Source organism: Tupaia chinensis, unplaced genomic scaffold, assembly GCF_000334495.1.
Source record: "Tupaia chinensis unplaced genomic scaffold, TupChi_1.0 Scaffold000058_1, whole genome shotgun sequence".
Classification (NCBI taxonomy): Eukaryota; Metazoa; Chordata; class Mammalia; order Scandentia; family Tupaiidae; genus Tupaia; species Tupaia belangeri.
The window spans coordinates 429,533-442,572 of NW_006159516.1; the positions used below are offsets into that span (position 1 = coordinate 429,533).

Here is a 13,040-nt window from a genome sequence, read left to right on the forward strand (position 1 = left end):
CACCACTGCGTGTAGAGCTGCTGTCTTTTTTTTCTTGGAGAGGTTTTTTGCTGTAGGGTGCACGTGCTCACCAGAAAGACAGAGACAGACAGAAAGTGAGAAATCACCCCCCAGGGAGATAGCCACGCCTCAGTCCCTTCTCCTCTTGGGATCTTGGGCACACATGCACACGCGTCCGGCATGGGTTTAAGCCACCGGGTCTGGGCCTCGAACCACGGTCAACTACATGGGAGTTCACTGACATAGCCATTTACGCTAACTGCTGGTCCCAGAGCAGCTATCCTCCTGATTTAAGGGGACAAGGAAACCCCTGAGGCCTGGGCCATTAGAGCCACACTGTTTCCCAAGTCCCGAGCCCTCACCTGAGCTGCGGGCCACCAGCTGCTCGATGTCCTTCACCTCCACTAGGATCTCGTCCCGAAGCAGCTGCATCTGCTCATAGTTGTGGAAGGGACAGGCGGGCCCGGGCCCCCCCCGCCCCCTCCTTGGGTTAAGTTGTGGCAGGGCCAGGCGGCCCGGGCCTCCCGCCGCCTCCTCTTGGGCTTCTCCTCCTCAGCTTCGTCCTTCCTGCCTACAGGTAGAGGAGGCATAGGGAAGGAGGACAGTGAGGACAACTGTCCATGGGCTGAAAGGGTCTTGCCACAAGAAGGCCTACTTCCATGGGGGGCCATCTGGAAAAGCTTCCCAGTCCTGTGGTCCCACTTACTGTGGTCTCACCATAACCTCCTGGGATTCGCTTCATGCACTTCGGAAAGAGCTGCAGGGCCCCCTAGAACCAAGGACCTGCCCCAGACACCAACCCAGAGAGCCAGGACACCTCTGTCCAAGAAGAGGGCCTTTCAGAAGGAACCAACATCTCTGTCTTGGAGGCTGACACCTTCACTTCCACATCCTCACCTCTTCGCTCTAAGCCCCTCAGTTGTGGCTGTCCCTCCCAGCCCGGCCTCCCCAGGGCTGTGCCATCTGCCCAGGCTACCAAGTCTGCTTCTCTGCATCTCCACACAGCGGTCATTGATAAGCTGCACAGAACCCAGGACTTTCACGTCATCGTTGACACAGAGGCTCTACATACAGAAGCAAGGAGACAGCAATGAAATGGGGCTGGCTAAGTGACACACAAGCCACCTGCTGGGACTGCCAGCCCAGCCCAGCCCAGCCCAGCCCAGCCCAGCCCAGTCCAGTCCAGTTCAGCCCAGCTGGGCTCTTCTTTTCTAACCAGGGGCCAACAAGACCAGGGGCCCTCCCGTGCTCAGTACCTCTGAACCTTGCCTTCCTATACCGGGACTGACCAGGAAGACAACGGCATGAGGAAGGGGGCACCGGGCTGAGACCGGCTAATTACCTGCCGAGAGCCGAGAGCCACGAGTCGGGTTTCCTTGCCAAAGGGGCTCTTCTGGACTTCGTGCACGAACTGGGCCAGCTGGGAGTGCGTCCGACTGCAGTAGTAAATCTGGTCGGAGGAGGAGGAGGGATTGCAAAGAGGACGACTATCTGTACACAGAGCCATGCCGAGCCTGAGGGGCTGAGGTACAGGGAGAGTGGCTGCAGCTGTACCAGAGCAGAGCCCACTGTGGGCAGCCAGGGACCCCCACAGGAGGGACCCCATCGGCCACACTCAGCCTCCAGCCAGCTGCCTCGGAGGGCTGGGCCACCTTCAGAAAGTGCCTCTGCCGAGCAATGGTCTTTTTTCTTAAACCTGAAAAGTTTTGCCACAAGGCTCATGTGCTCACCAGAGGGAGACAGAGAGAAAGTGAGAAATCACCCCCAGTGGGGAGACTGCCATGCTGCAATCCCTTCTCAGCTCTTGGGATTCTGGGCACACGCACAGAAACACCAGTAATTTTCAAGTCACTGGGTCCAAGACCAGAACCGTAAAGTCAGTCATGTGAGACCTAGCACCTTAACCACCATTCCACCTGCTGGCTCTCAAGTGGTGGTTCTTAACGGGCAGAGTCCTAACATTCTGGAGTAGAGGGGCATCCCCAGAGGGACAGCAAGAGAGGAAGAGGCTGTGCCAAACACTCTTGCTCTACTCATCTGAGACTTAGGGGAGAGTAAGGAGAAGAAAAAGAGAAAAATAGAGGAAACATCTACTTTCAACAGAAAACAAGTACTCAGTAAAGGGAACCAAGTATTCCCACGTTTGGGAAGCGTCAGAGCCAGACACACCACAGACACTCCAGGCCAACGGGATGAGAACACAAACCAAGGGGGACATGACCAGGAGAGGCCCAAGGGCCGGGCACTACCCACCACCACCACCAGCCGTGCCCAGAGGCCTCCTCCCCTCCATACTGCTGCTCCTGGGAGGCCTCCCCAGGGCCCCCCAGCCTGAGAAGGGAGCAATCAGAAACCAAAGTCCAAGTCTGGGCAGGCAGAAGCCCACAGCTGGATGCTCTTCATGGACAGGAAGGAAGAGGCCAGGGCGGGGAAGCCCCATGAATGCAGCGTCTCACCTTAGTCACGTGCTCCTCCTCCAGGCCGTCCTCATCCTCATCCTCATCCACTCTGTGAGACAGAAACACGGCAAACTCGAGTCAGCTACACCATGTTCCCGGGCATCCACTGAGCACCTGGACACAGTGGTCAAAACGAGCCTTCCCTGTCCTTGGCAGTCAACAGGGCTGAGGGCTGAGCTTGGAGCCTGCAGGGAGACAGACATATCCCAGCAAAGAGGCTGCACCAGGGCAGGAGGTGCTGGCTCATCCAGAGACCCCAGGCCACTGCTCCCACTGCAGTTTAGGGCTATGGAACATGGGAACTGGTAGGCGGAGAGAACACAGAGCAGGAACAGTGTCCTCAAGCCCAGGGCACAGATTGGAGGGCTTGGCCCAATAGCCATCGTGGGCCACTCTCCTTCCACTGTCCATCCCCTAGCAGCTGGACCTCTCTATTGCCCAAGAACCTGGCTCCTCCTCACCAAGCCAAGTCAATGCTGAAACTCAGCCTAAAAGCACCTCCTCCGGGGAGCCTTCCTTGATGACCTCTGGCAGGTCCAGCTGCCCTGACCACTCCCTGGTTCCTGAAGCTGTCCCCTGTAACATCCATCTTATGCAAAACTACTTCCTCTTGGCTTGTCTCCCGCCAGGCTAGCAAGTCCCCCCAGCAGGAAATGGGTCTGTTTATGCCAAGTTTCACTCACACATCTCAAGGATAGCCACACAGCTGGCTGCGGGACTAAGACAAGGTCACATATGAGCAGTGATCCTCTCCTACCCGCCCTGCCTACAATCCCACCAGTACTGGGGGTGCACGGAGGGCAGGCTAACTCATCCACGCTGTTCCTAGGCCCTGAGGAAACAGGTCCTCTTCTAACACCATATGGAATCAAACATTTCTTTGGTTCACCTTGAAATTCAATCTGTTTTGGGCCAGCTGGTGGTTGAGGCAGCTGGATTCCACAGGGCTGACTGAATGGTTTGAATCCTAGACCCAGCGGATGGAAAAACATGTGGGGCCGGCTGCACATGTATGAGTGCCCAAAATCCCAAGAGGAGAGCGCAGAAGGGGTTACGGTGTGGCCATCCCCCTTAGGGGGTAATTTCTCCTTTTCTGTCTCTCTGATGAGTGCACATGCCCTATAAAAAAATGAGATTTATTTATTACTATTATTTTTTAAATTTGCTCTTGGGCGCATATACTCACTGGAGATGGGGGGGCAGGGAGAGTGAGAAAGCAAGCCACCAGGTCCAGACTCGAATTATGTGGGAGTGCAGTGCCCTAACTACCTCATCACCTGCTGTTTTAAAGAGCAGTAATGCAATGGGACTGGGCTACTCCACTGCACCAGGTCAGTTACAGGGCCGGCTTCCCAGTCAGTACGTTCAGTCAGTTTTGTCTTAGGCTTGGATTTAAATCAGGTGTCCAGCTAGGGCCTTTTGAGCTGCTCTTTCTGTCGGTTTGGGCCTGCTCCTACATCTCGGGAGTGTACTTTTCCTTACACTATTTGCCTGTTTCATTCAATTCTTCTGAAACACCAAGAACCTGGATACCATCACAGAAGCCATCCTGCATGCGTTGTGATGAGCCAGCCAGGAGTCTACCTCTTTAGGTTACTCCAATCCCACAATGAAGACTCATCTGCACCTGCTGGAAAACTGGAAGAAACTCGTGTACCCAAAAACCAGAGAGAGAAACCTACAGATCCCTGCTTCAAGTGCAAAAAAACGAGACACTGGGTAAGAGACTGCATCCGCCAACTCCCAGGCCCTGCATCAATGCCATAATATGGGAAATGATCCCTGGCATTGGAGGGTTGACTGTCTGCTCTCCCGAAAAGGGGAATGGCCAGCCAAGGTCCTCATGAGCCAAAGGGAGGAAACCGACAGCTGAGGAAGCCCAGAGAAATCCTCTATGTCCCTGCCCAGACTAGTCAACCTAACCACCGAGGAACCCTGGGTAATTCTGGACATCACGGAAGCTGTAAAATGGCAAACGACCATTCAATAGGAATATCAACTCCTTGGGCCTCCGCTGAATCCTACTGCAAGTCATCCAGCAGCAATGACAGCCTTCAACAGCTCCCCCAAACGACACATCAGGGCACGATCTCAATGATCTGCCCTCACCCCGCTCTCCCACCTAAATCAGACAGGGCAAGAATTCCATGGCCCCCAATAGGTAGGGTCAACACCCAATAGCCATTCCTAGCATGAAGCAGTTAGAGAAGACAGACCATCCACCTTTGGCTCCCCAAAAAGATAAATGGAGGGGTCATGCCTCTCAGGGGGAAAATGAGGCAGGAGAAAGTTAGCAAATGGAGGCAAGTAAGGGGGGGCTGGAGCATCTGCCTGTCTGGCTGGATAAAAAATTCGATCAGGTCAGAAAAATCCCTGCCCAAGGTAATGTAGGCGGGAGACAGTGGTGGGTGTTGGCTGATTAAACATTTGACACAGTCAATGAGATGAAGCAGTGGGCCCAGCCACATTTGCAATATCCACTGAGAAATCAGTGGGCCCAGCCACATGTGATAGAGCCAATAAGATAAGAACAATCAGTGGGTCCAGCCAATGATGAACACACATAACCTATGTTAAAAATTCTAAATCCATGGGGCCGGCAAGTGGCATGGTGGTTAAAGGCGCTGGACTCCCACATGGCCAACCACAGTTCAAGTCTCTGACCTGGTGGCTTGCTTTCTCACCTCCTCTTTCTCTCTCTGTCTCTCTCTGATCAAATTGGAAAATAATAATGATAAAGTTAAATAAAATAATTCTTTAAAAAAAAAATTCTAAATCCAGGACCAGCAGTTGGCCTAATGGCTATGTCACTGGACTCCTATGTAGTCGACCACTGTTCGAGTCCCAGACCCGGTGGCTTAAACTCATGCCACGCGCGTGTGCGTGTGTGCCCAAAATCCCAAGAGAAGAATGGAGGAGAAGGGATTGCGGTGTGGCCATCCCCCCGGGGGGGGGGTGATTTCTCGCTTCTGTCCCTTTCTGGCAAGTACACATGCCCTGTATCAAAAACCTCTCCAGAAAAGAAAAGAAGAGATAGTGACAAACTATTTTTAAAATTGCTGAGAGGTAGGCTAGCAGATGGCATGGTGGTTAAAGCCACTGGACTCCCACATGGCCACCTACCACGGCTCAAGTCCTGGACCTAGTGGCTGGCTTTCTCACTTTCCCTCTCACTACTCTCTCTCTCTCTTCTGTTATGTGTCCTATAACAAATTACAAAAGTAATAAAGTTTAAAAAATTAAAAGAGGGGTGCTGAGGAGTGCCATCTCTGTTTCTCACTCAGGAACAAATAAATACACTTGAAAAACAAATATGGGGCCCACCTATGGCCTGGCGATTAAGGTGGCTGGATCTCACATGGCCGACTGCATAAAATCCTGGACCTGGTGACTTGAAAATCACACTGGGCATATGTGCCCCAAATCCAGAGAGAATAGAAGAGAAGGGATCACAGCATGACCATGCCCTGTGACAGATGGTTATTTCTCACTCCTGGAAAAAAATACTAAAAAAAAAAAAAGGGCAAAAATGTATCTGGAAGTGGTGTCTTCAGAGAGGCTACGTGGCTCTAGAAAGGCGAGGGCCTCAGACACAGTGGAAGCTACAGGGTCAGAGCTCTTGGACATCCCTGACCCCCACTCCAGCTCTCCACCCGTACCTAAAGGGCTCCAGGACTGGACAAGCAGCAGAGTGACCGTGGGCAGGTGGGAAGGTCCAGGGAGTGTGCAGTGTCCCTGGTGTGCCACACGGAATGGCGCCACGTCTCCACCTGGGCAGAGGTAGTTGCTATAGTTCTCACCCGGGTTCTCAAAGCTGAGCTTGAGCCTAGGCCCTGGCTCCTCCTACCACACTGACAGGGAGGCCATCACCCTCCTTCCCTCGAGGGGCCTGGGAAACGCTCTCATGAAGTAGGAGAAGGCAGGCAGTGCCTCACAGAGGGTGAGAGGCTAATGAGGATGGAATCTACACAAATGTGGGTGTTCCCTTCCTGTCCCAGGGGCCCATGCCTGGGGGCTTGAGGGCCACTCCTGACCCCGGCTATTATGGGGAGGACTACAGATGAATGGCCCAAAACTGAACAGTTACGTAACTTAGCTCAGGGGTGCTTGGAGGTTTGCTGTGAAGTTAGGGAATGTGGCATAGCCCTTCAGCCAGGAGAATCAGAGCCTCTCCCAGCACGACACTTACACACGGACTTCTGTAGCAAGTTCAGGAGGGTGCTGTCACCTTAGCCCATATGCGCCCTGTCATGTCAGCTCTTCAGAAATTCTCCACTGGGACAATGATGCCACAGGGCTGAGGCCACCAGTGGCCTCTCTCAGAATGCTCTTTGGGCACACCTTTCTGCCCAACAGGCCAGCTCTGGGGACGTGACATCAAAGAGAGGTGGTCCTGCCCCAGAGTTCATAGCTCACTATGGAGAGAAGGGATGAGCAGAAAGCACACACGGGTGGGCCCACAGAGAGAGGGACAGAAGGGCTGACACCCAAGACTGCCGGGGCGACACGGCCAATGGAGAGAGGAAGGGCGTTCTGGATAGGCAGAAGACGCTCAGACAGAGCCCGGGGCCGAGCAGCGATTCCGCAGGGAGCCTCAGGCCACGGATTTCAAAGCCAAATGGCCCATCTCCTTTGCTCTAGCCCACCACACCCCAGCCTCCCCCTACCACACGCACACACTCAGTGACAGAACGCTGACCTGGCCAGGAGCCTACAGACCAAGCCAGGTGTGTCACCACCACGCTCTCCCCCCACTCCCACTTTGCTCCAGTGCCCAGGCCTCCTCTCCACTCCTCAAACGCACCACGCCTGTCCCTGTCTCCGACCACCTGTGCTGGCAGTTCCCAACCACAGCCTTCACTCCCAGACCTCCCCATGGCTCTGCTTACACCCAGTTCTGGGCTCACAGTCTGCTCCACGTAGGGCCTTTCTCAATCTCTCCTGCTGCAGTGTGTGCCCCCCTGACTTGGTCCACACCCTTTCCCTGCCCTCACTGGTAAACAGGTGCTGCTGGCCTCACAGCTCTGCAGGAGTGGAGGCCACATCTGTCTCCTGCACCTCACAGCTGCAACACTGGGACGTGCAACCCTACAGCAGACCCTCAGAGGCTGAGTGAGGTCATCCCTGGGGCCGAGTAAGCGTTCCAGCTTACCCAGGGGGATACAAAGCCTCAAGAAGGAACCCACGATCTGTTCCAGCAGCCTTAGGGGAATAGGCAGATTCGAGCTTCCAGAGCCAGGGTGGCGGTTCACGTGCAGCTCCGAGTGCACTGGCTGGCACGTCACCTGTCACTTCACAGGCCATGGCTTCCTTGACTGGGAAGCGTAGACACAAACACCCACTGCCTTGGGAGAGCTGCCGAGAGGGCCACCGGGCTCACACACACAGCCGGGACCAGCAGACCACGAGGCCAGCTATCCCTGCCACTGCCATGTACGGCCTGAGAAGGGTCCCATGTAAGGGAAATGGGCAGAGGCCACCAGGCTCCCATCAGCGTGGGTGTCGCTGGCACATGGGGAAGAGCCACCATGACCAGGGACTGTGCCCGGCAGCAGCCGTCTTACCCATTGGCTGTTCTCCTTTCCTCGTCGCTCTCGTACTCGGCAAGGACCAGCTCCTCCTCCCCAGACTCCAGCTGCTCTAGTTGGGCGGTCCCCGAGCCTACAGCCAGCATTTCCCTGCTGAGGCGGAGCAGACTCTCGGTCTCTTCTTCCTCTTGCCTCTGCATCCGGCATTGGAGTGGGAAAGAGGAGGGAGCCTCAGCACTGGGGCCCGCTCCCCAACACGCCAACCGCCAGCATGGCTGTCACCGAGGACAATGCATATGCATGCCATGGACGGGCCCTTACTACTGACTGGGGGAATCCACCCCAAGCCCAGGCCTCCCCCACCCAGGATGCCCCACTTAGCAAAGCGACCCACTGGGCACGAGCCGGCCTCTCAGTCTCCAGTGACAGACACTCACCAGGCGCTTGGCTGCAAACCTGAGCTGCGCGTTGTGGCGGACCTGCTGCAGGCGCTCCTCCCGCCGCTTCCTTCGCACCTGCTCCTCCTGAAGAGTGTGCGGCCATGAGGGGAGTCCACCCAGGCCTTCCTCAGTGTGGGTGGCTCCCGTTCCCTGGCCCACATCAGAGCTCAGTAGCATCCCCTCAGACCCTCACCCCTCCAGGCCCTAGCCATGCTGACCACTGCAGGAAGCCTGCCCTCTGCCTTGAAGCCATAGACTCTCAGCCAGTTCACCCCTTCACAGAGTTCACAGGAATTGAACTTTGTTGCCAATGGCATGCTGTGGTTCCTTTCCCAGGTAATGACTTCTATTTTTTTTTGCCAGAAGGTACATGCACTCACCAAAGAGACACAGAGAGGGAGAGGAGAAAGCACCCCCATGGGGAATGGTCACACTGCAATCCCTTTTTCCTCCTTTCAGGATTTTGGACATGCACACATATCTGGCTCCTTTTTGTTTGTATGTTTGTTTTTAAGTTTTTTCTATAGGGCATGTGTGTAGCCAGAGAGATATAGAAAGAGAGAAAGAGTGTGTAGCCAGAGAGATATAGAAAGAGGTAAAGAGAAATCAACTCCCAGGTAGGATGGCTACATTGGAATCCCTCCTCCATTCTCCTCCTGAAATTTTGGGCATGCACACACATATGCCTGGCATGATTTTCAAGCCACCAGTTCTGGGACTCAAACAGTGATCAGCCATGTGGGAGTCCAGCACCTTAATCACTCTGCCACCTGCTGGTCCCTCCTAGCGTGTTTTACGCCACCAGCTCTAGGACTCAAACCCCAGGGTGGGCCATGTGGGATCCAGCTGCATCAACCGCCATGCCAGGAGTCGGCCCCAGGTGAGTAATAAATGAGAACTCCCAGCTCCTTGTCTGGAAAAGGCCTGTTGACCTACCAGGCCCAGCACAGTGATGCTGGAGCCACCCGGGAGGTCCAGGTTTGGGTCCGAGTCAACCTGAACACGCCGGTGTGCACACACGTGCCTGTGATCCTGCTGGGAGGATGCAGAGAGGCTGCAGCATGGCAAACCCTGTCCTGGGTACCTGTCTTTCTCTCTCCTTCAAGAAATCGAAAAGAACTTTAAAAAAGGGAAGACAGGAAAGGGAGAGACCACTGGCTCAAGCTGACAGAGCGCTGAGAGGCACTGCGATGGCAAAGAGCACAGACATCTAAATCTGGGGTCAGCTGCGGTCATCGCTGAGGCCGCTTACTGTCGCCCCAGATCGCACCTTGAGCCGATCCGCCAGGTCCCTCTCTTCTTTCTTCTGCACAAACTGAGTCACCCAGTCTGGTTCTCCGGTCGGTCTCAGGGCCTCTGGGGTCTCCTGGCAGGAAGGTGAGGGGGAGGGGAGTGGGTCCTTCCCATCACATAAGGGCCGGGTTCCAGGTTCAAGGAGACATGCCTCTTCTTGACGTTTTCTCTGTTCAAAATCACGGAGCCAGGTGAGGGCTCCACAAATGAGACTCAGGGACTTCCCCTATGGGGAGAAACAGGATTTCAGAAAGGTTCCCAAATGACCTTGCCCCAGTGTAAGAGGCCTTTTTTTTTTTTTTTTAAGAATCACTTTAATTTTATTTATTATTGTTTTTTTAATTCAGCCAGAGACAGAGAGAAAGAGAGGGAAAATGAGAAAACAAGTCGTCAGGTCTAGAACTCGAACTGCGGTTGGCCATGTGCCTTAACCACCATGCCACCTGCTGGCCCCAGCCTATCTTCAAATATTAGAAAATGCTCTAAGACCAGCCTAGGAAAGAAAGGAAGGGAACTAGCAATAGAACAGCTAATAGTAACAGGAAACAGGAGATAAATGTGGGCCTAAGAAGCAGGAAAGAGCTCCTTTAATTACACAGATCAGTGTTCTGAAAAGAATTTAAAGTGCTTTATCAGGTTACACACAAGAAAAGCAAATTAACATAAATAGAAAATGAGAAATTACTAAATACCCCCAAAAGGAATCAAGGCCAGACACCATACAGCAGGAAACCTCACACACTTGCCCAGAGCCGCACCCGCCCAAGCTCCACTGCAGGGTGACCGGGCCCAGGAATCCCAACTTTCCCTGTGGGAGAAGTAAACCATCTGTTCTGGAAAACAGCACTCTCGATTTAAAGACCAGAATCTTCCCTGTAGGTCCTTGTTATGTGTAGGACTGTAGTCCTATGCTGCAGTCCTGACCCCTGGGGTCACCAAAGCTGATAGATGTGGAAACAGGACCACTGCGGATATAATCAGTTCAGCTGAGTCCGCTCGGGTGGGCCCTCATCCTTTACAAGGACCGAAAGCCTTATTTACCAGGGAAACTGAGGACAGATGTGCACAGAAAGATGGCCACAGGACAGACAGCATCTACGAGCCCAGGAGGGCCTGGTCAGATCCTCCTCTCATGGCCTCAGAAGGAGCCAACCCTGCAGACACCTTCATTTCAGATTCCAGACCCCAGAAATGTAAGTGTCTGTTGTTGAAGTCACTGAATCTGTGGGACTCTGTTATGCCACCGGGAAGCTCGGCAGTGAGAGGGCCCTGCGGAAGCCCAAGGCTGCTGCTCCTATGGCGGGCTGCCACCTGTGGGCCAGGCATTCAGCTTAGCAGAGTGGGTCGCAGGTTCTGAACCGCCCAGCCTGAATAGGGTACAAGTGAAAACATCTGAGTTTAGAGCTGGGGACACAGCAGAGCCTAAAGGCAAAGGATCCAGCCCCTCGGCCAGGTTGCCCAGGTCCGGCTCCTTGCTCGCCAGCTCTGCACTCAGGCTAACCTCCTAGGGCTCGAGTTCAGAGCTGCAAAAACAAGAAGAGCGGCAGTCACTTCCTCACAGAACTGCTGCAGGCATTAAATTACTAATATATGTAAAGGTTAATACCTCCCATGATTAGAAGATGACCTGGGACATAATAAGTAAGTAAATGGAGCTAGCTGGGTTTCCATTTTTTAATTTTTTATTAAGTTTTTGCCATAGGGTACAAATGCTCACCAGAGAGACATAGAAACAGAGACAGGGAGAGGGAAAGTGAGAAATCACCCCTCACAGGGGATGGCCATGGTGCAATCCCTTCCTTCCAGTGTCTTCTCAGGATTTGGGGCATACACGCATCAGCTAACATGATTTTCAAGCCACCAGCTCCAGGATTCAACCCACAGTCAGCCATGTGGGAGTCCGGTGCCTTCACCACCATGCCACCTGCTGGCCCCTTCGCTAGCTATCCTGAGATGCAGCACCAGTTAGCTTTCATCAGAGTCTTGAAAGGCCCTATGACAGAAGGACACTCCTGACCAGCAGTCATATCACATACTTTAGAAAAGCCTCCACACGCCACTCCTCTCCGCTTCTGAGACGTGCTAAAGGACAGAGTGCTGGACAGCACTTCTTGGTAGAACCTGGGGGCAGCTACTCTGTCCTGCCTGTGGACGGGGAGCCGCCAGCTTCCTGTCCCTGAGCTAGGGCAGGTGAGACAGTCCCTGCAACAATGGGCCAGGGACAGACAGGGTAGAACCAAAACCCTCCCCTGGAAAGTGAACCTGGAAAGTGTCTGAGGGTACAAAGTTACCTTCCTAAAACCACCGTGGGCACCCTAACACAAAGACCCATGGGAGCCGGGGCCCACGATTCTATCCTGTAGCCATATACAACAGTCAGCCTGGACGATGGTAAAAGGACCAACAGGCAAAAGCACACCTCATTACGAAGGACTCTCACAGCACTCACAGAGAGCATAGCTTTGGGCAGGGGCATTTCCTGGGCACAGTCCCAGGTAGGTTATGGACAAGTAAATTCGTGCATCCTAAGTGCCTGCTGGCTGTAGTGAGTCATGGCTGGGTGCTAGGGACACAGATGTGCAAAGCCCCCAAACCCAACACAGCACAGGTAGATGCCATAGACCCCACAGGGACAGACCCTGCCCCAAGGACTCCAGGCTCAGAACTCCCGGAACAGCAGGGCAGGATTAGAGCTGAGCTGTCAACTCAATTTGGTGGGATCCCGAAAGGTTTAAAAGCGTGAGTTTTAAAGAGCAGTAGGATCAGGGCTAGCAGGTGGCAGGAGTTTAGGTTCTGGATTCCATATGACCAACTGCGCAGTTCAAGACCTGGACCCAGCAGCTTAAAAAGCATACCAGGTGTGTATGCGTGTGTACCCAACACCCCAAGGGGAGAATGAAAGAGAAGGGACTGTGGCATGGCCTTCCCCCATAGGGGGTGATTTCTCACTTTCCTTCTCTCTCTCTGGTGAACACAGGCACCCTATAACAAAAAACAGCAAAACAACAACAAAAACACCCTATGTCTAGCAAAGAGCATTTCAGAAAAACCAGTAGCATCTCAGGCAGCTAAGGTGGGAAACTTGAGCCTTCGGGGCCCAGCATGTCCCAAAATCTCCACTCGGGCCCAAGACAGCACGGCATCTCCCACATGCCTGTGAGGCAAGTCAGAAGCACTGGAACATGAAGGGTGTCTGCAGAACGGGTGTCAGTCATCAACACCCATGGGCTGCACAGAAGGGGAGGATGGTGCAAAGATGGCGGCCACGCAGGTTACACAAGGCAGGACAAACACGTGCCCTTCTATGCTACTTCCCTAAC

At 53.9% G+C, this 13,040-nt stretch overlaps 1 protein-coding gene across 1 annotated transcript in view; it reads right to left on the reverse strand.

The window, feature by feature from the left end:
- The window catches only part of DDX11 (DEAD/H-box helicase 11), a 41,420-nt gene that overhangs the window by 18,886 nt on the left and 9,494 nt on the right, over window positions 1-13,040 (reverse strand). Inside the window, 7 exon segments of the mRNA XM_027776591.1 lie at window positions 522-571; window positions 977-1,064; window positions 1,343-1,450; window positions 2,457-2,508; window positions 8,024-8,181; window positions 8,425-8,511; window positions 9,698-9,946. Of these exon segments, the coding sequence (XP_027632392.1) occupies window positions 522-571; window positions 977-1,064; window positions 1,343-1,450; window positions 2,457-2,508; window positions 8,024-8,181; window positions 8,425-8,511; window positions 9,698-9,946 (792 nt within the window).